Raw genomic sequence first — 24,387 nt, forward strand, 5'->3', positions numbered from 1 at the left:
GCAGAACTGACTCCCAATCCAGGGCCCCACCCACTGCCCAGACCAAAGAGACAGTAGGAAGTTGCATGTCAGAGAAAAATGGCTCATTTTGAACCAAAGAACAAGATCATCATTCTGTGAAATTCCATAAACCCACAAGGTTAACCACTTAGCAGGTTATTAGAGAAGCAAAGAATTTAGGTCAGGCAAGAAAAGCCCAAGAGTTTAGGGCAGGTGGCAGGGGAGAACTGGCTGAGTGGACAGCCCCCCATAGGGGCTCCAGAGGGCCAGGCCCATGGCTCTCGAGGATGAGGTTTCCCAGGAGTGGCAGTGTCAGGAAGTGGTTATAAAGAAAATGGGTTCTGGAGCCACCCAGACCTGCATTAGATGCCAGGTGGCAACTTTGGGCAAGTTCCTTGATTTCTCTGAGTCTTGTAATACAGTGGGGATGGATAATGCCAGCTGCATCATAGGGTCATTGTAGGATTAAAGGTAATAATGCACGTGGTATTATTAACTCAGTGCCCAGTTGGTGATGATGGTTGTGGTGTTAGAGGAAACACACAGACCAGTGTGGTGGGGGCTTATCAAGTCACATATGGGGAACTGCCCTGTGAGTGCCTTTTGTCAGGTCTCAAACTGACTCCCAAGTTTATCTCAGAAAACTGACCAAGGACATTCATTGGAGTTTTACAATCACAGTCCTAAGAACTCCCCTAGTCCCAGCTACTGCCCCTACTCCCTGCTCCAAAGCAGGAATCCTTTCCCCTCAGCAACTTCCTGGCAAACAACTCTCCCCATGTCAGGCAGCATCTTCTGTGGTCAGACAGCCTGTTGACTGAAATCTAATTCCCTGGGTCTTTTACCCCTGGTACTAACTCCATGCTCTGGCCACACAGAATTGTGTGCATGGTAATAGCTCCTCTGATGTAGGGGACAGTGCCTTATCCCCCGAGTCAGCCCTTCTTTGAGTGAACCCTCCCAGCTCCATCAACTGTGGCATGGCACCTCCTATCAATCGGTACCAAGCGGATACTATGTTAGGGGCTGTACATACATTTGGGTTCTCACAACAGTCTGGCCAAGTAGTTATCATTAGAATGTCTTTATAGATTTGGAAACAGGTTTTAGAAAAACCCAGCTAATAAGTGGCAAAGTCAGGATGTAAACTCAAGTCTGTGGAATCCAGGGCCCATACTCTCAGCCCCACACAGAGAGCTAGTTTCTCTACAATCTGACCACTTTCCAGTAAGGTTTCTGTAACCATGGTCCCAGCACAGAGGCCATAGCCAAACCCCTGATGGATGTTCAAGTGAACCCTGCCCCAGGCCAACAACCCCTCTGAAACCCCTAACCTCTAAGGGAGTGGTGCAGGGGAAGTCAAGGGTCTGGACAGAGGAACCTGCAGTGCAGGGACTTCATCTTTTACCTCAGGGGTCCAGTACCCAGCATGGTCATGATCACCAAGTACTTGGTCTATGATTAAATGAAACTGAATTGGGGCAGTATCTATTGAGCCAAGGCAGGGAATCCTCAGACTTCTCCTAAAATGTGATTTTACCAGGGGCAGGGAATTGAGTGGAAGTGGGCATACCTCAGACAAAGAAGCAGAACTTCCATTAACCCCTCTGGCTTCTATTCTGGGGAGGAGCAGAGCCACTTTTTCTCAGTGCTTTCTGGGAGCTCTCCAAGGTGCTGAACCAAGCTCCTAGTTTCCTGTGGACTTCGTTCTTTCCACCCTAATTGCAGCTCAAGCTCATTCTGATTTCCATACTGGGACTCTGGCTCCTGACTCAGCTTTCTCTCTGTTGAAGGGACAAATGTGGCCCTTCAACATCTCCCTGTGGTGAACCTCCTTTCAGTGACCTCTTACTGTAATGTAACTTCCATCATGATGGCCAAACCTATGCTGGCTACATCTACAGTGACCCCCCTAGCCATGACCTCTATAACAACTACTACATGGCTCCTCATGGTGAAGCCATTCCAGACTGGCCACACCCATTGGCCTTAATTTTCTGCTACCCATGAGCAGCTCTGACTTGGCTTCTGGTCCTGAAGACTTACCTAAAAAATTGAGTGCAAGTAAACCCAAGGACTAAAGGTCAAAGAGCAAATCACCCTCCCAAACCCCATGAGCCCTTGCCCATGAAGAAGGTGACTTATTGTCACATCCCACCCCACCTTGGGAAGACTCCCCAGCTCTTCCAGGGTACACAATAGGCTTAATAGCATTCCTATCTTCTGTTGTTCTCTAGCCCAACAATATTGAATCTCTGCTAGCCTCCAGACCTATATAAAATTTGGGGGAGGTGTGGAATACCAAAAGCAGTTGTAGCTCTCCTCACATCTTCCCACAAGGAAAGAACTATTCATACTTCAACATTAGCCCCCACCCTTTTCTGTATCTGTGAAGTCCTCCCAGATAGCCAGGCTTATATCTACCCAGGGGCCAAGGTCCAACTCAGTCATTCTATGTGACAGAGCCATGGTAACCCTCCCCAAACCTGGGACTCCAGATATGTCATCTTCCTCGTAGCCATCTTCCCCAAATTTTTGGCTACTGGTGTCTTTGTCTTCTCTTTCTCTTTGGTCTTCTCCTGCTTCTCAAGTTCCGCTATATAGGCATCATAGATCTCCCACTAGGCAAGGACAAAATGAGAAGGATCAATGCAGGGCAAAAACTTCAGCCAGCCAGGTCCTTTTCAATCTTTAGGTCTTGAGGAGTTGATCATGCCAACCCCGTCACATGCCCCCATAACATCCTCTACTTGGCCACTGTAATTACGTGTTCAATATCTGTCTTCCCTGATAGCCATCAGCTCTAGAACAGGAACAAAAGATTTCAGGGCACCTCTGGGCTGGGCTTTCCACCCTGCAGTCCAGGGGATTGGTTGTCAGCTGGAGATCAGTATTATTCCAGCCTGCAATCCCCACCAGGCAAAAGAAATGGGCAGACATCAGGCTAGCTCACATATGTCTTGGTGATTTATATGACTTTGAAGTAGGAAATTAAAAACATGGAGATGGGATAAACTTATTGGCTCAGGCTGGCTGTCTACAGCACTGACCATACCTTCTCAGCATAAAAGGTACACAAAACGGCCCTGGCCAGTGTTGCTCAGTGGTTAGGTTGTCGGCCCATGCACTGAAAGGTGACGGGTTCATTTCCCAGTCAAGGGAATGTACCTGGGTTGTAGGTTTGATTCCTAGCCCTGGTTGGGATTCATATGGGAGGCAACCAACCAATGTGTCTCTCACATCAATGTTTCCCTCTCTCCCTCCCTCCCTTGCACTCTCTCCAAAAGAAAAGAAAAGAAAATATATCAATGAAAAAAATATATATCTTTATTGATTTCAGAAAGAGGAAGAGGGATGGAGGGAGATAGAAACATTAAAGATGAGAGAGTCATTGATCGGCTGCCTCCTGCACTCCCCCTACTGGGAATCGGGCCTGTAATACCAGCATGTGCCCTGACCAGGAATTGAACCAAGGTCTCTTGGATCACAGGTTGATACTCAACCACTGAGCCAAGCCAGCCGGGCAGAAAAAATATTCTTGGGTGAGGATTAACAACAAAAAAAGATAAACAAAAAGTTAGAAAACACCTGCTAACTGTATCTGACAGCAAGAGAAGCCCAAGGACAGTAGTAGAGGAAGCAACAAGGACCTGAGGCTGGGCAAATAGCCTAGATCACACTGTGTGCTCTCCAGAGCTGGGCAGTCACTGCCACCTGGAGGCCAGATGGGGGGCACACCTTACATTGAATAATTCACCTATGGGCCAGTACTCCACACTGCAATGCACTTCAATGATATCTCATTCAGAGCCCTCCAACAACCCTGTCAGGCTGCTTGTTGTCTTCATTTGACAGAGAAAGAAACAGGCATTAAGGGTGACACGGTTTGGCCAGGATCTTACAGTATGAGCAGCAGAGTTGGGGCATGAACTCAGGTCTCTTGGCACTATATCCTGCCCAAATCAGCATGCCTATCTAGAGGATTTGAGGGGGAAGGAGAGTCAGCGGGAACACTGAAAGTTGCTGGAAGGGCAGGTTAGAGTGTTAATGCTTCAGAGTCAGCCATGGGGTGCCATGGGTTATGGAGAGTCCATGGGAACAAATGTTTTTCCCTGGTCTTGGAGGAACTTCCAGATGCCATGCCTCTTTCCCCCTTGGTCAGCCTTGCCCTGAGGGGCACGTGACTGATGCAGAGCTCACTGGGTGGGGACCTAATGTCTGATCCAGAGATTGCTAGGTGGGAACCTAGTGTCTCATGTGTCTGGTGTTCTGAAGGGAGGTAGATGGATGAGGCGGGCAAACTGTCGGAGGAATCTTTGACCACACTAGTCTCCCTTGGTGCCAAGCCGGACAAGGTTGCATGGGGTCAGAGGAGGGGTGGGGAGGTGATGGTTTTTAGACTGGCTTAGGGTCTCACCTGATTGGCCGTGGCTGAAAAGTTTGTCCTGGGAGGAGGCTCCATCTGGCATTCTCGGTCCTAGAGAACAATGACAACAGGAAGCCTACAGAAAGCCCTTAGCTCCTTCTCACTTAACCCAACAGTATATCCATGGGTGAAACATTTCTGCTGGAGCTGATGGGGGGGGGGGGGCGGCACAGAACATGGGAAGTAAAGAAGGCCAGGGCCAGAGCCAGGGAAGTAAAAACGACCAAATGATACAGTGAACGCCGACATTTTCCACCCAAGCATCCTTCAGAAGAAGCCTAAGCTAGAAAGCAGGAGCAGTGAAGCCTGATTGTTCCAGTTTCAACCAAGAAAAACTCCAAGTGGGGGATGGACAGATCTGCAAGAAATCAGGTCTGTGGCCAGCCTTCAGGCACAGGACACAGAGGTCAGCCTCTGACAGGCCACTGGGCTAATTAACATCCCTCACTCTGAGAAGTCTTCTCCCTCATACTGGGGACTCGTTTTCACCAGGAAAATGTACCCCCTCCCAGATTACCAAATGTCAGCATATGGACTACAGAGCTGCCCAAAACCTACCCTGTAGACCTCTGCCCTCCACTCACAGGTTCATTTCTGTAGAACACTGCCTTGCACATGTGAGTCTCTCACCTGAAATCCTGAGAGGTTCTTTCAGTCTGGTACTCCATACTTATGAGCCAGGGACTTTTTCTAGCCTGTTCCAGCTAGTCTGTCACAGAGACTGTCAACTTTGGTTAAACTGGCAACTAGCCCCACCTCCCCTGCACATTCTGGCCTCCTGTCTCTTCCCCAGATCCTGACCTCTTCAAGGCCAATTCAAGTTTCACTGTCTCAGTGGAGGGCTTCAGTCTCCTTGTTACTCCCTCTGAACTCCTGCTTGCATGGCTTACAGGGACCTAAACACATGCTCACAGCTCCAGTTGGAGAAAGTAACCATGGCGTGTACATTGTCACCCTGCCAGGCTGAGGGCTGGTGGGGCTGGGGTCAGGCCTGCTTCTCCCCTCCCATGCACCGCGCAGGGCTGTGAGGTAAAGGGGCTGGGGTGGGAGTTGCTCTACCCGGAGAGGGTTGTTGAAGGTCTGCGAGGCTCTCTCACTGAAGTTGAACTGGTTGGTGAGCTTTCTCTCCTTGGGCTGCTTAGGAGTCATCAAGTCTTCAGTCACTTTTTCAGCTACCTGTGGGGGGGGGGGGGGGGAGACCCACAGGACCAGGAGTCAGCCATGAGAAAAAGGTGGTGGGGAATTGGGAGTGGGGAGAAGTCATGTCCTTGATAGGAAGGCAGTGGGAGAGCGCGATGATGCCAGAGGCGTTGGTACTTGCAGCCTCTAACTTCTCATTTTCAGCCCCCACCAGCAATGGCTCAACCCTGAAGCCTCCATCTACAGCTGGGCTGGGAAGGGGCAGGTAGGTCGGAGAGCAGTACTGCACCGTACCTCAGCTGCGGGCAAATCTGTTTGACTCCCAGCTTCAGTTTCTGCTTCCTTGGGTTCTTCTTCTTCTTCAGCTTCTGTATCTGAAAGCACCAGCCTGACAGACTCCTGAGACCCTTGGGAGGACGTTGCTGATGAGCTCAAAATCCAGGCCCACTTCCCCATCCCCTGGCAGGGCAGACTTTCTGGGGTCCTGCCTTTCAGACCCCACCTGCCCAAGGGTTCTCCTGGGCCTGAGCCTCATGGGTTAGATCCAAGGCCAATCCAGGAAGGCCAGCTGTTGCGTTTTTACATAAGTAGATACTCTGCAAAATTCTGGCTCAGCAATCTACTCCCTAGAGTAACCAGAGAAAGGGGACCAGGCTGCAGCCTCAGGCTGGCCCAGGGGCCTACCTGCCACTAGCTCAGCATGGTAGTGCTGCCGCCGTCCTTCATCTGAGTCTTTGGGGATCAGGTTCCCGACCTGGCTGTAGTGAACTGCCATTTGGTTCACAAAGCCAATAAGCTTATATGTGCCCTCCTATGAAGAGAAGGGGCTGAGTCAGACCAGGAGTCCTCAAAAGGGCTGGAATCGGAATGTAGTCTGCCTTCGTTCTCTAAGGCCTACGACAGTCTATCTGTTAACAGAAATATAACTCCCCAAACCCTCAGTTAGCCTGAAGATTTCACTGCATTCCAGTTTAAAGAGGAGGAGGAAAGTGGAATAAAGTGGGGTTTCTTAGGTTCTCATTAAAGATACTGTCTCCTACATCTATGCCAAGAGATCCTTGCTCACCTGTTTCATCACACACCTCAGGTTCCATACAAGAGGACCACAGAAATCTAGAAAAGGTTGGGTTTGGCACTTGTTCAGGTCACACAACAAATTAGAAGCAGGGCAAAGCTTAAAGCCCAGACAACCTGGTTCATTTCTTTTCCAACAAATAATTTTTGAATAGATACAATGTACCAGTATTTTCTAGGTTCCAGGGATATAAATCTAAGCAAAAACAGACATAACCCCAGCTTTCATAGAGCCTATATTCTTATTCCTCTAAATCAGCGATTTTCAACCATTTTATCTCATAGCACATGTAAACTAATTACTAAAATTCTGCAGCCAATCTGACAAAAAACAAAAGGTATAATTTTGATTCATTCACACTGGATGGCTACTGCTGTGTTGGCGTTGTCATTTTTTTATTTTACAGTCTAAAGGAAAAGAGGTCAGTGCCCCTGACTAAATAGTCAGGTGTTGCATGTTTTAAAAATTCTTGTGGTACACAGGTGGAAAATCACTGTTCTAGATTATCTCCTCATTGATCAGCAACCTAGTCCTAAAGTTGACTTTGAGACCAGGGGTCCCTTCCTTCTTTTAATACAGTTCTTCCCAACTCCTTCCAAGTCATATTGAAAATTATTATATTTGTTTGGCATACTGGGGTAAACTCACTACAGAGGACACCAGCCCATGGGTTCCAGCTGTACCAGACCCACCTGCCGCTAGAGAACTGAACAGAGGTTGAGAAGCTCTGCCTTAAAAGTTACCACAGAAACCTTCTTCTCTCAGTAACTCGGATGGGGAAATGGTACAGTGCTGTGGTTAAGAGCATGGTCTATGGAAGTGAGCAGGATTGGATTCAAATCTCAATTCTGCCTCTATTATCTGCATGACCGTGGGCTTCACCACTCTAAGCCTTAAATTATTCATCTGTAAAGTGAGGGTAATAACATCTATTTTTCAGGATAATTGAAAGAATTGACAATAATGAAAACTATTAACACAGTGTCTGACCCATAATAAGTGCTCAATAAAAATAGTAACTATTATTATGATGATAGAGATTCCCATGGGAACCATATAGTTGTCATTTAAGATTTCACCTCCACTCTGTCCCCAGCAGTGAGTAGAGATGGAATTCCTCTTCAGTTTAGGGATGGAATTCAGACTCCATTGCTTCCGTGAAAAGAGGAGAGGCATGCCTAAATCTGAACCATCTGCCTCTCCACTCAAGCACTTCAAGGGAAAGTAGTAGCTTTGGAGACCTAAAGCTCTTGAATCTCAGTGAAGGACCATTGAGATGGAGACCAGCTCTGTGGGAGGATGCCAGGAGGGCCTGGGAGGCTTAGAAAGTTGGGTAAGGTGGGCCTACCTGGGAGCCTAGGGCTACCTAACTGGCAGTTGACTCAAAGGAATTTTTTCTAATAAGTAGGCTTTCCAGAGAGCAAGAGGAGTGCATTGACACTCACAAGGCAGTGCCAATCTTCTGCCTGTGGTATGCCTCCCATGGCCAGCACACTGAATCCTAGAGAGGTCCTCTTTCGGATGTCAGAAGGGCAGGAGCCCATAGAATGTATCACACCCCAGCATAAGATCAGGGAGGGCAAGGCAGCTTCCCTCTACCCCTCAGCCCCTTTATGGGCTGCCCAAGGGAGGCCATTAGTACAGCTCAGAAGTAGAACCTCTCAGGAAATGCATCTGTATTTGTCCTAACCTCTTTGTGGAGGCATTGACTACTCAATCTGAAATAAGCAGTGTGTTCAAAAAACTGTTCACAAAAACGTATACACAGTTGTTCATGGCAGCATTGTTCATGATAACCAAAGGGCAGAAACAATCCAAATTTCCATTAACTTATGAATTGATAAAATATGGCATATTTATACAATGAAATATTTGACAATAAAAAAGAAATGAACTATGGATACATATTACAACATAGATCAACCTTGAAAACATGCTAAGTGAAAGAAGCCAGCCACAAAAGACCACATATTTTATGATTGCTTTTATCTACAATGTTCAAAATAGGCAAATGTGTAGAGATGAAAAATGTATTAGTGGTTGCCTAAGGCTAGAAGGGATAAGAACTGGGGAGTGACAGCGAAGAGGTGCCGGGTTTCTTCTGGGGTAAATGAAAATGTTCTAAAATTGATTGTGATGATAGTTGCACAATCTATGAATATCCTAAAATCTATTGAATTGTACACTTTAAATGGGTGATTGTATGGTATGTGAATTCTATCTCAGTAAAACTGCGTGTGTATTTTTTTAAAGAAAGAAACTATTAATAGTGGTGGTCTCCAGGGAAGGGGACAATTTTCACTGGGGAAGGTTTAATTTTCATTGTTCTTTTGAATCTTTTAAAATTCGTACCATGGGTTTCTATTGTATATTCAAAATAATTATATATATTTAAAGAAGCAGTGTAATGTTGCTTTGGAGTCAGACAAACTAGTTCAAATATCTTGTCTTTTTAAAAAATATATCTTTATTTATTTCAGAGAGAGGAAAGGAGAGGGAGAGAGATAGAAACATCAATGATGAGTCATTGATCGGCTGCCTCCTGCATGCCCCTACTGGGGATTGAGCATGCAACTTAGGCATGTCCCCTGACCAGGAATCTAACTTGTCATGGGTCAATGCTCATCCGCAGAGCTATGCCGGCCAGACTCAAATCTTGCTTTGAATTTTGGTCATGTGACTTTTGTAATCTGTTTTATTTATTTTAACCTCAGTTTCCGTAAAACAAAGATAAAAAATAGTTTCTGCCCTGGACGGTGTTGCTCAATGGTTAGAGTGTTGGGCCATGCACCAAAGGGTCATGGGTTTGATTCCCGGGCAAGGTAACACACCTGGGTTTCAGGTTCGATCACAGGCCCCAGTCAGAGCACATGCAGGAGGCAACCAATCACTGTGTCTCTCACATCTATGTTTCCCTCTCTCTCTCCCTCTCTCTCTCTTTCCCTCTCCCTTCCTCTCTCCCTCCCTTCCATTCTGTCTAAAAAAAAAAAAAAATCAATGGAAAAAATATCCTCCAATGAGGATTAACAGAAAAACAAAAAAAGTTCCTATGGGATGATTTGAGATATCACATGTAAAAGGTCTAATATAGCACCTGTCACTAGCACACAGTAAGCATGGAACAAATGGATCTTAAGATAATAAAATAAAAACACACACATTTCCACCTTAGCTCAAATTGTACTTGCAAGTTTTCTTCAGTCAGGAGCTGACTTTGTTGTGGCTGAACATAGTGTTGTCCTTCTTAAAGGTATGCCACGTAGGTGTCTACTAAATGAGAGCATGCCCATACTACATATACCAAGGGAAGGCTCTGATGGTGTCAGCTGCCTGCCTGGATATGATATGATGTCAGGAGACACTGAGAACAGGGCCTACTGGGGCTTTCTCCCAGGAGGAATGTGAGGGGAAAGGCCAGCTCCTTGTCCAGAGGGGAGTTTGTACTTTACCCAGGTGTCTGGCTGGAGGACAACACAGCTTCCAAAGACCCAACAGTTGATGTTAGTGGAAAATGTGTTCTACACATTGGAGAAGTATTTTTCTAACCAAATAATTGACTTCAGGATCCTTTTTAAAAGAGTGCTTCTGCAGGGCACTTAAGACAATGCAATTAGCAAGACTACAAGGAAGGTTCATAAAGAAATCTCAAAAATCTCTGGAAAACTCCACGTAAAATCTAGAGTTCCAGCCAAAGACCTCAGTTTAAAGGCAATCTCTGATAGTTGAGAGGCGTTTACAATGCAGCAAGTCACTTCCAACAAAGGAGCACCTAGGGGTGCCTGTCCCACAGGGGATGACTTACTTTAAAGCTGTACCTGACAATGTTCTGGGGTGCATGTGGGTTGTTGGCTGTCAGAATGCGGGTAAACTCCTCCTTTAGCTCCTAAGAAAAAGAAATACCAAGAGGGTCATACATAGAGGGCCCCCACTCCCCTCTGAGGCTTGGGAGGACCCAACCAGGGTGTCAGCAGACATCTCACACCCAGGTTCTGCTCAGGCTCCTAATCAGTACTATGGAAGAACATGCTCTGAAGCTGGAGGAGGTGGAAGGAACAAGAGTAGGATGCTGCTAACTCACCGCATCAGTCAAATCCAGCTGGTCGGGGGGTCTGACAGTGGTTTTGGTCTGGGCCCATTCATCTGTCCCTTCTCCCACTTCAGTCCCTGAATCTTCGTCCTGGACAAAAACCTTATGTGAGGATCAGAAATGCCTGATCTGCTTGGACAAGCAAGCATGCTGCAGGAAGTTCCTTCATTCAGAAACCCCAGAAGCCAAGCTCTGCCCTGACAACATAGAATACAAAATGGACAACAGAGTCCAAAGGAACTGCTCAGGTCAGAGTTCTCATTGCCTGAAATTTCATGGCCACCTCAGCCCTGGGGATCAGGGCTTAGCTGGAACGTTGTGGTGGTAAGCTTGGCCCCAGTAATGGACTGGAAGAACTGGCTCACCCCTGCCGTCTCCCACACAGCCCGGAAGCTGATGGCCAGGGTCAGCTGCCAAAGACAGGGCTTTATGCAATATGATAGGACACCCAGCTGCTCTTTAAGCTATTTCCATTTTAATTCATATTTTACCTTCCAATTTGCCACCTTAAGGTTACTTTTACAGCAATACTCTCTATACTTGGTAACTTTAAGCCTCATCAGATCCTTAAAGCAAAAAAAATCAAGGACTAGAAGTTTTTCCTTTCCCTGATGGACAGTTAAACATGTTGCCAACATGGCCCACGACCTGGTAAAAAATATTCAGTGTCACAAGCAATTAAAGGTGTACAAAATAAAATAATGCAGTTTTTCACTATAAAACTGGTGAAAACTAAAAAAGAACAACAGGACACCCCCACCCCACCCCTGCCGCCGCTAAAAAAAGAAAGAAAAGAAAACCAGCTAAATGAAACTAATATCTAGTGTTAGTGAGGCTGGGGAAAATGAGCACCTATAAATTAGCACTGCCTTTCTAAAGAGCAATTTGGAACTGTTTATCAAAAGCTTAATAAGTGTTTATACTCTTTGACTCAGATTTCTATATATAGAAATTTATATTAAAGAAATAACCAAAGATATGCCCAAAGACTTAAATGCATGAATGTTTGTTGGATTGATTGTAATAGTGAAAAAGAGGAAACATCTAAATGTCCAACAATGGGGTGGGGTTGAATTGATTATGGTATGGCCTTAAGGAATATATGCTAAAATACTATGCAGTAATTTTAAATGATGCTATAAAAGTGTATTTATTGGCAATGAAAGGCACTCTAAATATATCATGTAAAAGGCAGATTATAAAATAACATATGCAGTTTGAAATTCTATTTACAAATAAATACATGTAATTTTTATATATGCATGGAAATATCTGGGAGGATATATGATACCACATATTAACTAAGAGGTTTCCGGGGGTGGTAGGTTTAGGGTGATTTTAACGTTCTTTTTGCTCATTTGAATTTTCTAAAAAAAATTTAGCTAATATTTTCAAGAGAAGAAGTGTTGTTAGCTTCTTGTTGAGAGATTGTGGTGGTTTCAGCACTTACTCTCTTCCTGGCTCCTCTGCCCACAGTGCCGATGCTCTGAAAGAATGGGAACAGAAGGTAAGTCATAAGCGAGTCTCCATGGGGATATCAGAGACAGTATTACAGGGAGGCTTCTGCCCAGGGACCTTGCAGAGAAGGGACATTGAGCTTTCCCAAGTCTCAAAAATTGTCCTCTCAGTGGCAATGTGTGCTTCTTAGCCAGCCAAGGAAGTCCTGTATCTGAGGCAACCCCATTCCACCATCAGTGGGACTGACCCATGGAGAGCAACCAGGTAACTTAGCACTGGGCATGTCTTATTTGTAATTAGTTCAACAAACCTTTTATATATATATATGTTTCAGAGAGAGGAAAGGAGAGGGAGAGAGATAGAAACATCAATAATGAGTCATTGATCGGCTGCCTCCTGCACACCCCCTACTGGGGATCGAGCCTGCAACCCGAGCATGTGCCCTGACTGGGAATCAAACTGTGATCTCCTGGATCCTAGGTTGATGCTCAACCACTGAGCCACGCCGGCCGGGCTCAACAAACCTTTTTTTTAAAAGCCTATTTAAGTGCTCAGCTCTGTACTAGGCATAAAGGAGATTTTAATGGCAGACTATATTCCTAAACACTTGTTTGGAATGAATATAAGTTCTTTATGATTGATCAGGTACTTTGCTTTGTACACTGCTGGTTCATAATATAGTAAATGTTCAAAGATACTTGCTGAATAAATGAGCAAATGCCATCAAACCCATTAATAATCATGATCCTGGGGAAAATGTTTTTTCCTCTCTGAGCCTTAGTTTCCTCATCAGTAAAATTCATGGGATTGGATATGATGACCTTCCAGTTTCTAACATGCTCAGTTTTTGTTCCCAAGAGCAGCATGTTCAATTCAATTTGATAAACATTTATTGAGCATCTATTTATGTGTCAGGCACTAACCTAAGCAGTGGGACAAAAACTAAGAGCTATGATGTCCCTATCCCAGTTTGCTCAGGGTCCACGGAGGACAGAAGAGTATGATCGGTGCTCATCATTAACTCATTCACTCGCTCGCTCGCTCGCTCACTCACTCAGCATATGTTCCTTTGAAAGCCTGCTCTGTGCCAACAATAGAGATATGTATGCACAGGGTGCTGTAGGAATGCATGGAGGCACCCAGCCTGAGGCGCACAAGAAAGGCTTCCAGAGGTGCCAATTTCTTAGCTGGGTACCAAAGAACAAGTAAGGGTGTCCAGGTAGAAAAAATGTTTCTTGGAAGGGCTTTTCAGAAGAATATAGCACATACAAAGTCAAGAGGATAATAGTGACAGATAGAGCAAAATGTTCCACCAAACCAACAAAAACCCTGCAGTAGCAACAGAACAATAGGTGTTTCAGATGATCCAACAAGAAGGAGATCAGTGAAGGCTGGAAATGTAAGGGAGGGGCTCTTAGAAAAAGCCAGCCTAAAGCACTGTTCGAGGGGACAAAGCAGCAGAGAAGCCAAAGGGCACATGTTGGTGGCAGCATGGCACATGTTGGTGGCAGCATGGCACATGTTGGTGGCAGCATGGCACATGGGAAAGAGACCTCTGCTCCCAGCTCTTGCTGACTACCTGTGTGATCTTGGGGAATTCTCTGGGCCTCAGTTTCCCCAGTACAAAGTGTAAGAGTTTGACTAGATGTGCTCTTACAGCCCTTACGTGATGGGGTCTGTGGGAGAGGTTTTGGTGGTGGAGGAGAGAAAGGGACCCCAGAGGGAGAGTGGAGTATGTCTCAGCTTGAGCTAGAATTGTTGCTGGTAGGGCAGGCAGCAGGATTCAGATTTCTGCCAGGTTACCAAGGTTTCCAGAGATGGGAACCCTTCTCTGAGACTAAGCTGTTTGAGCCAGAAAACTGCCTTCCTTTGAAGGGCGTCTGATCCCTAAGGTAACGAGATGGAAGCGCTACAATGCCCAACAGCTTTCTGGCTCACATCAGAGCACTGGAGGGCCATTCCCAACCCAAACTGCCAGCCTTAAATAGAAAACGAGATCCAGTTACCACTGCCCCCATAAATATGTCTGTAAAACATTTATCTGGCAATAAAAGAACTGACAAGGCAATTTGAGTGTAATTGTTTTTGGCAGTTGGAAATATTTCAATTAACACACTATAAAAGCCACACTATAATAAATGCAAAACAGGCCAATGAAATCAGCTACAGCCCTGACTTCCCAACCATGGCAGAGATTGAATGTCAGGCTGCCACTATGGGCGCTCAGTCCTCCAGAAAGAGAAGCCTGAGAAAGACAAGCCTGAATTCCTGAGAAGTTTTTGATGATTCCTCCCAGAAGCCGTTAAACCACAGAACAAGAAAGCCCAAACCCCCTGCCCTGGCCCTCAGAACTCTACCATCTGGCCACAAGTCTCCATTCCAGCCTGCTCTTCCACCCTTCATGTGCTAGGACTTTGAGATGCAGCCCAGTGAGGCTACTCACATTTCCTGAGCTTGGCCTGTGCTTTCCCACCTCTACACTTTTGCTTTTACCATTCCTCCTTCCTCGGAATACTATCTTCCCCCTCCCCCTCCCTGTTCCCACTGTCTCTGCCTAACAAAACCCTACCCAACCAGCCTCTGCTAGTCCATCTAACCCTGACATATTACCACCTTTCTCTTACCTCCTTCTACTCTTCCCTTCCTCCCTTTGAGCAAAGCTCTGCCCCACCTTCCATCACCACCACAAGAACTGATCAAACAGACACTCTGTTGTCTCTGGGTTTTGATCTGCAAACAGGGACAATTATTACAAAAAGGGACATAATACAGCAGTATTAAATTAAGTTTAGGAGGCAGCTTTGAAATTCCAGCAAAGGAGGTCCACCATTCTTATACTATTAACCAAAGAAGGTTCTCTGTTCTTGGGCAGGTCATCCTATTTGGCCAAGGAGCAATGCAGGAAGAGGAACACTCCCGCCTCCCCGACCATCAGGGCAGTCAAATTAACCCAGGTCATCAATGGGATAGCAGATGTCCCAGCCTGAATTTCTTCATAGTAGAGCATTTTCCTATTCTTATTGTTACAGATTTTAGTGTGAGCATCCTCAGGGCAGCAACTGGTAACAACGCAGCTGCCTAGTGGTCACCTCTCAGTTCTCTTACAGGGCCTGACATTGCTGAGGGCTATCTCGCTCTTTCTTGAAACTTCTCCAACTCTATTTCCATGGCACTAACTTCTCCAATAGTTCTTCTCAACATCCTTGATCCCTCCAGGAATATATACTTGACCCCATAGTCTTCTTATTCTACACACTCCTCTCTTGGGAAATGCTGACCTCATTATGTTCTTTATCCACCTCAATCATTATATTCTTTTTCCACCCCAAACTTCCATTTTTCTCTAGTATTTCCTACCTCATTCAGCTCATCACCATCCATCCAGTCACCCAGGTTTGGAAATTGGGAGCCATCAAAGAAACCTGCCTTTTCCTCACCTTCCCATTAGGATCATATTTCAAAGTCTAACAATTCTCTTTAACATATTTCCTAACTATCCTCTTCAGTTGTGCCCGTCTTAATTCAGGCCCTTACTATGTCTTGCCTAACTACATTTGATTTCCCTGACTTTTGTTTCTCTCTACCCTAATAATTATATCATTATCATCTTTTTCAGCTATGGAGTACTTATTCTGGGCCAGTCACTTACTAAGTGATTTATCTTTTAAAATTATCTCATTTAATCTTCACAAACATCCTATAGGGTAGGAGCTATCATTATTCATAATTTACAAATGAGGAAGCTGAGGCAGAGAGATCAGGTAACTGATCCAACAATAACCAGAATTTGAACCCAGGCTAATCACTACCTATAAGTGATTCTTTCTAAAACAAGTCATATCATGTCACTCTCCTAATTTAAAGCATCCCAAGGTTCCCCTCAGTCATGAGATGAATCTCAAGCTCCCTAACACAACATCCACCTCATCTCTGACTCTTTTCTTCCCACAGTCATTGGAAGGGTGCTATGAAAATAAAAATTCTGACCAATGTTAACAGATGATTATTATTGCCACCTATTGGGCATTTACCTGCACTTAGAGCTGTTTTGATATATGACCCATAGAATAGTATAAGCAACCCATTTGTCCCTGAGCATATTTTAAGTGTAAGAAGATAAAAAATTCTTAAGCTGTTTCTAAGCATGAAGATATATATTCTAAAGTATGTGATCAGATGTACCCATGAAGCCCAAATGTGGGCTTTGAAGTCATCTACCTGGGTTAGAGTCCCCATTCTGGTAGTTCTATGACTCTAGGCAAGTTACATATCTTCTCTGAACCTCAATACAGTGCTATCCTTACCTTTAAAATTGGCATTTTAATGAGACCCTCTCAGACAACCATAGGCTTGTTAGAAGGATTAAATGAGTTGATACACACAAGGTTCACAGCATGATGGCTGGCCAGAGTTTGTGCCCAGTACAAGATAGCTGGCAGCATTATATTCCCATTTTAGACTCTGCTCTGCCCTCAGCCACACAGGATCTGTGTGGCCCTTTTCCTACTAGGAAGCACCCACCATAGGGGTGACTAGACCCTTCAACAGCTCACATCTCCGCGGAAGAGTTCAATGCTGAAACATGATTGTTCCTGGAAAGGGCTCTTCGAAGTGCAAACCCACAGACGCTGCATCCTCCTGCCTGGGGCCCAGGAGACTTTACCATGGCAGTCATCTTGGTCCTTATTTTAAAACTCACTAACAGGTTTCCATTAAGCTAAATTGAAACTAAATACCTCACCAGCTTGTAGTTTCCTGTTTCTAAAAGGGTAAAAGCTCTTAGTCCCAAAGGAGCAGTAATTCACCAACAAATCTTCCTCTAACCAAACAGACTGTATTTCAAATTCCTGGGCTTAGTGCAGTGTCTAAAGCACACAGAAGGCACTCAATACGTGTAGTTGAAAGAGTTCTCTAAATTTTGAAACACTTGATCAAGAGTAACAAGCACTATCATACACTATTTTGGAAGTGCCAACTGACGAAAACTTTTTATAGGGTTATTTGAATACCTACCAAACTTTTAAATGCAGATACCCCTCAACTCAGTAATTCTACCTTCTTGAATTTTATCCATACACATGCATAAGATATATGTACATAACTGCTCACTGCATTTTTTGTAATATTTTTTAAATGTAAGAACCCAAATATTCATCAATGGAAGTCTAGTTAAATAAATTATGGAATAGAATGAATTATGCATATTTTTATCCTCACCTGAGGATATGTTTTTATTGACTGATTTGAGAGAGAGAGGCAAGGAGAGAAGGGAAGGGAGAGAAAGAGCAAGGAAGGGAGAGAGAGAAACATTGACTGGTTGCCTCTTGTACGTGCCCTGACCGGGGATGGAACTGGAAACCTAGGTATGTGCTCTGACCGGGAATCGAGCCTGCAACCTTTGTGGTGCACAAGACCACTGAGCCACTGGCCAGAGCTATTATGCATATTTTTAAAAGAATGATGTAAACTTGCATGTATTGTTATGGAAAGCTCTCCAAGATGTATTGTTAATTTTTTTTTAAGTGACAGGAATAGATGACCCATCTGCTTACTTTAAGAATGTGTGTATGCCTGTTGAAATGGCTATTGTCAATAAATCAACAAATACGTGTTGGCAAGGATGTGGAGAAAAGGGAACCCTCATGCACTGTTGGTGGGAATGCAGATTGGTGCTGGGCAAATTGGACACAGCAGGGGGTGGTAATAAAAATACTTTCTCCTCTGGCCCGGTGTGGCTCAGCAGTTGAGCATCAACCTAGGATCCAGAGATCTGGGTTTGATTCCCGGTCAGGGCACATGCCTGGGTTGCGGGGCTCGATCCCCGGTTGGGGGTGTGCAGGAGGCAGACAATCAATGGCAACTCTCTCATCATTGATGTTTCTATCTCTCTCTCTCTTCCTCTCTCTGAAATCAATAAAGATACTTTTTTAAAAAAATAAAAAATAAATAAATGAATAAATATACTTTCCATTTATATAGCATCTTTCAGCTTACTAGACATTTGCAAGTATATCATCTTATCTGACTCATACTAATCTTTTGTGGATTAATGTTGAATTTTGTCAATTTTATTTCCTGAATCTATTGAGATGCCATCTTTTTTTCTGTTTATGTAAAGAAGTACCTTGATTTTTAAAAAATTTATCGTTATTGTTGTATTACAAATGTCCCCCTTTCCCCCCATTGATCCCCTCCCCCCTGTACCCCTTCCCCCAGGCCTTCACCACACTATTGTCTGTGTCCATGGGTTATGCATATATGCATTTAAGTCCTTAGGTTAATCTCTCCCCACCCACCCACCCACCTCTGCCTTCCCTCTGAGATTCATCAATCGGTTCCATGCTTCTATGTCTCTGGATCTATTTTGTTTATTGGTTTATTTTGTTCATTAGATTCCACATATGAGTAAGATCATGTGATACTTGTCTTTCTTTGACTGGCTTATTTTGCTTAGTATAATACTCTCCAGGTCCCACCATGCTGTCTCATAGGGTAAGGAATCCTTCTTTTTTCCAGCTGCATAGTGTTCCATGGTGTAAATGTCTGAGAAGATGCTTGATATGATTTCAGTCTTCTTGAACTTATAGAGACTTGTTTTGTGCCCTAACTTGTGGTCTATCTTTGAGAAGTATCTTGATTTTTTAAATGAGCTAACTTTGCTTTATTCGGATAAACCCCACTTGGTCTGATATATTATTTTTTTAATATATTGTTGGAACAGATTTGCTAATATTTTGTTGGATGTTTTGCCTTTATGTTCATGAGGAATATTCGCCTGTCATTTTCTTTTCTTATAATAGCTTTTATTTTGGCATCATCAAATGAGTTGGGTCTTGCCCTAGCCAGTTTGGCTCACTGGTTAGAGCATCGGCCTGCTGACTGAAGGGTCCCAGGTTCGATTCTGGCCAAGGGCACGTACCTCGGTTGCAGGCTCAAGCCCCAGACCCGGTCGGGGCATGAGCAGGAGGCAACCAATTGATGTGTCTCTCTCACATTGATGTTTCTCTCTCTCTCTCCCTTCCACTCTCTCTGAAAAGCAATGGAAAAAAATATCCTCAGGTGAGGATTAAAACAAATAATAATAAATTGGGTCTTGTTTAGTTCTTCGCTTTCTGTGAAACTTTGTGTAAGTAAGATTGGTGCTATTTCTTACATATTTGATACAATGAAACCATTTGGGCCTGGAGTTTCTTTGTGGGAAGGTTTTAAATTATGAATTCAATTTTTTTAAATAGGTATGGAGTCTTCATAGTTTCCATTTCTTCTTGCGTCACTTAAGGTAAATTGTGTTTTTTAAGAAATTTGTTCATTCCATCTAAATTTTTAAATTTACTGCCATAAAGTTGTTGATAATATTCCCTATTAAGGATATTAATCCTTTTTAATGTCTGGGGATCTGTAGTGGTATCTCATTTTTCATCCCTAATATTGGCTGTTGTGCTTTCTTTTTTATCTTGATAAGCTCTGCTAGGTTTTGTCAATTTTATTAATCTTTTCAAAGAATCAACTTCTGGCTTTGTTAATTTTCTCTATTGTTTTTCTCATTGTTTCTATGAAACAATAAAATAAATTAATAAATCAATTAAGTAAATGGAACTGATGAAATAAATCTTGCTCTTTTTTTTACTTTGAATTTAATTTGCTCATCTTTTTCTATTTTCTTAAGGCAGAAACAGATTGATTTTAAATCTTCTTTTCTAAAATAAGCATTTAAAGCTATACATTTCCATTAAGCACAACTTTTGCAGCTCCCCACAATTTGTGATGTTATATATTCATTAACATTTAATTTAAAATGTTTTCTAGTCTGGCCTGTGTGGTTCAGTGGTTGAGTGTTGACCCAGGAATGAAGAGGTCATGGTTCGATTCCCAGGCAGGGCACATGCCCGGGGTTTCAGCTAGATTCTCAGTGGGGGTGTGCAGGAGGCAGCCAATTGATGCCACTTCTCTCATCAATGTTTCTCTCTCTCTATCCTTCTCCCTTTCTATCTCTCTAAAAATCAATAAAGACATATATTTTTTAAGTGTTTTCTAATTTCCCTTGTGCTTTTTTTGACAAGCATTATTTAGAACTATGTTCATTAATTTCTAAATATTTGGGGATTTAAACATATTGCTATTTATTTTTAATTTAATTCTATTTTGGTCAAACTATTCCTAGTATGCTGAGATTCTTTCTTTTGTGGAGGGATGTTTGAATTGAGTTAAAATCTGCCAGATTTTTATCTTTTCAAATGTATTGAGACTTATTTTATGTCCTAGTATATGGTCTATTTTTATGAACATTGTGTAGTTCCTGGATGTAATTTTCATTCTACATTTCTTGGGTGTAGTGTTCTATAAATATTAAGTAGGTCAAGCTGGTTAACAGATCTTCTGTATCTTTCAATTGCTGAGAAAGGAGTGTTAAAAGCCCCAACCAGCATTATGTATTTTTCTACTTCTCCCTTTAGCTCTACTAGTTTTTGATTCAGATATCATGAAGTTCTCTTAATAAGTACATACATGTTTGTGATTACCTGTCTCCTCTTGAACTGACCCTTTATCATTATAAAATACCCTTATTTATCTTTGGGAATACTTCTTACCTTGAAGTCTACTTAGTCCTGATAATACTATAAGGGCACATCTTGCCATTTGGTGGTATATTTTTTCCATTCTTTCAACCTTTCTATGTCTTTACATTTAAATTCTACTTCTTATAGGCAGCATATAGTTGAGTCTTGCCTTTTTCTTTCCTCGCCTGATAAACTCTGCCTTTTAATTGAAAGTATTGGTCTTTACCACATTGCTCTTTGTTTTCTGTTTTTCCACCTGCTTTTATTCCTCTGTTCATCTTTGTCTTCTTTTGTGTTAACTGAGGGGTGTTTTAGTATTTTATTTTCTCTATTGTTTTTTTTAACAGTACCTTTTAGTGGTTGTCCTAACGTTTACAATATGTAACCTAAACTTACCATAGTCTACTAAGAATAAATAAATATCATACCACTTCCTGTTTCATAATGTAATAACCTTACAACCTCTTAATTCCATCTACCACCACCACCTCGCCCTTTGCCCTATTGTTGTCATGTATTTTATTTCTATGTATAGTATAAGCCCCGCCTTACAATGGTATTAGTTTTACTTTAAGCAGTCATATATCTTTCAAGAAAAGTAACAGAAGAAAAAAGCTAGCCTTTTTTCTTTAGCCATGTATTTACCATTTTCAGTAGTTTTTGGTCCTTCCTATAGATAGAGCTTCCATCAGGTATTATTTTCCTTCGGCCTAAAGAACTTCCTTTAGTAATTCTTATAGTAAATGTCTACTGATGACAAATTCTCTCAGCTTTAGTTTATCTGAAAATATATGCATTTTGCCCTCCATTTTAGGGGTGTTTTTGCTGAACATAAAATTCTGGTTGAGAGTAATTTTCTCTCAGTGCTTTATTTATTTATTTATTTATTTATTTATTTATTTATTTATTTAATTTTTTACTATATCTTTATTGATTTCAGAGAGAGGAAAGGAGAGGGAGAGAGAGATAGAAACATCAGTGATGAGAGAGTCATTGATTGGCTGCCTCCTGCATGCCCCCAACTGGGGATCGAGCCCACAACCTGGGCATGTGCCCTGACAGGGAATCGAACCCTGATCTCCTAGATCCTAGGTCGATGCTCAACCATTGAGCTATGCCTGGCCAGGCTCTCTCAGTGCTTCAAATATGTCATTCCATTGTCTTCTGACCCCCATTGTTTACAGTGAGAAGTCAGCTGTAATCATATCATTCTTTTCCTGTATGCAATGTGTCATTTTTCTCTGGCTATTATCAAGATTTTATTTTTATCTTTGGTTTTTGGTATTTTGACTATGAGGGACCTAGGTGTGGTTTTCTGTGTATTTCTCCTTGGGGCTTATAGAGCTTCTGAAAATACTATATGATCTTTTCCATCAAATTTAGGAAATTTTTGATCCTTATGTCTTCAAATATTTTTCCCCCTTCTCTCTTTCCTTCTGGGATTCCAACTAAATACATGTCCCAAATACAACATATGACACATTCCCACAGGTCACTAAAGCTCTTTTTTGTTTTTTAAATCTTGTTTCTCTGTTCTTCAGATTGGACCATTTCAATGGATCCACCTTCACCTTTAGTTGTTAGGCCCATCCAACACATTTTTCATTTCTAATATATATATTTTCATTGTTTCAACTTTTTGGTTAGATTCTCTATCTATTAACTCAATAATTTCTTTAAGTCTATAAATATAACTATAATAGCTGCTTTAAAGTCACTGTCTAGCCTTGGCAGGTATGGCTCAGTGGTAGAGTGTCGGCCCATGCACCTAAGGGTCATGGTTCAATTCCCTGTCAAGGGCACATACTTGGGTTGCAGGTTAATCCCAGGCCCCAGTCAGGGTGCCTATGGGAGGCAAAGGATCAATTTGTATCTCTCACATCGATGTTTCTCTCCTTCTCTCTCTCTCCCTCCCTCCTTCCCTTCCACTTTCTCTAAAAAAATCAATGGAAAAAATATCCTCAGGTGAGAATTAACCAACAAATAAATAAATAAATAATAATAAATAAATAAATAAATAAATAAAGTCACTGTCTGCTAATTCCAATATCTGGGTTATCTCATTGGTGTCATCATACTCTCTTTGGACCTATCTCTCCGAACCATGATCAAGAAATTGTCTCAGGCAGAAAATGAGAATAAACACATAAGTCATGTTGGGTGTTTTCCTTCCTTCAGAAATCACTGTTGGGAGGGAATGCCTAAAAGAGTTGCCTCATACATTATGCCCAGGACTAGAGTTGTTTATAGTGGGAGGGCAAGTTCAGTATGAATTGCTCCAGCATGGCCAGAATATAAGTCCCATATGTAAAGGTCTTTAAAAGTCGCATATAAAGTGTGCTGCATTTTTTAAATCTTTGCAGAAAAGTGTTATCTAAAAAACAAACAAAAACCTCTCCTGGCCAGTTTGGCTCATTGATTAGAGCCTCGGCCCTTGGATTAAAGGGTTGTGGGTTCGATTCCCAGTCAAGGGCATGTACCTTGGTTGCAGGTTCGATCATGGCCCCAGTCAGGGCACATGCAGGAGGCAACCAATCGATATGTCTCTCTCTCTCCCCTCTCCTCCCTCCCTTTCATTCTCTCTAAAAATCAATGAAAAAAATATCTTTGGGCGAGGATTAAAAACAAAACAAAACCCTAAAGTAAAGGCTTGTGTAAAGGAGAGAACCTTTTGTAATGTAAATACCTGCCCTTAATGAAGACACTGGGTTAGAAAAACTCTGAGGCCCTTCTTGCACAATGTACAAGAAACAGGTTTATCAGAAACAATGTAAAAGTTACTGTGGAGCAAAGCAGGTTATACCTTGCACTGGAGGAGCCAAGAAAAGATCACACCTCCTTTTAAGGGAAACTGCTTTTCTCGCAGCTTTGACTGGTAAGAGAGCCATAGGATCTTGTTCCTCCTGGATACAGCTTAGTGTAAACAGATGAGCTGGGATCAATCAGATTCCTTCTCCAAAAGTACAAACTGGGACTACAGAGAGAACTGGTGGTTGAATGGAGATATTGATGGAGGTGTTTTTGAGGTAGAGAGAGGCCAGAGTGGCCATAAGCTGGAAAGACACTAAAGAGTTTTGAGCAGAAACCATAGAAAACTTAGCTGGTTGGGAAATGAAAATAGGGAATGAAACATAGTTACTAAGAGAGTAGAGAAGCCATGAGAGATATGGAGAAAATAATTATTACCTACATCTGTTTCAGAACCAATAGTTTTCCAGTTCTAACTCTAGGCTATCTATGTATTTATAATGTCCACTCACAACCCACAACATATACACCTTCTCCCTTCATCCACCACCCTCCTTTACTTGAGGTAACTTGAGTGAGCCTCTGTTCTTTGCAACTTAAAGAGCTTAACTAATACACATGCGCCTTAGAATTTTCCAAGCCCACAAAGGGCAGGAGCAGTAGAAAAGACTTAGGCATTGTAGGCAGAGGGAACAAAGCATTAACAAAGATATAGAGGCTTGGAACCACGTGTCTGTCCAGGGATCAGCAGGGTTTTTTTTAACCATTTATATTCTAATTTATCCCAAAGCAAGATTTAAGGCTGAATATGTGATGCATGGAAAATAAGTAAATGGGAAAATGAATATAAGGTAAAAATAAAAGTAGAAAAAATAAGCTTAGCATCAGAAGTAGC

At 42.8% G+C, this 24,387-nt stretch overlaps 1 protein-coding gene across 1 annotated transcript in view; it reads right to left on the reverse strand.

The window, feature by feature from the left end:
- Positions 1–24,387, reverse strand: part of DNAI1 (dynein axonemal intermediate chain 1) — a 58,643-nt gene that overhangs the window by 27,427 nt on the left and 6,829 nt on the right. Inside the window, exons 2-9 of the mRNA XM_081152241.1 lie at positions 12,179–12,214; positions 10,720–10,818; positions 10,444–10,524; positions 6,251–6,377; positions 5,861–5,973; positions 5,486–5,602; positions 4,418–4,477; positions 2,487–2,621 (exon numbers count right to left, since the gene is read on the reverse strand). Coding sequence (XP_081008367.1) covers positions 2,487–2,621; positions 4,418–4,477; positions 5,486–5,602; positions 5,861–5,973; positions 6,251–6,377; positions 10,444–10,524; positions 10,720–10,818; positions 12,179–12,214 — 768 coding nt within the window. The remainder of the gene's footprint in view (positions 1–2,486; positions 2,622–4,417; positions 4,478–5,485; positions 5,603–5,860; positions 5,974–6,250; positions 6,378–10,443; positions 10,525–10,719; positions 10,819–12,178; positions 12,215–24,387) is intronic.

The sequence above is a fragment of the Miniopterus schreibersii genome (assembly GCF_964146895.1).
Source record: "Miniopterus schreibersii genome assembly, chromosome: 11".
Lineage (NCBI taxonomy): Eukaryota > Metazoa > Chordata > Mammalia > Chiroptera > Miniopteridae > Miniopterus > Miniopterus schreibersii.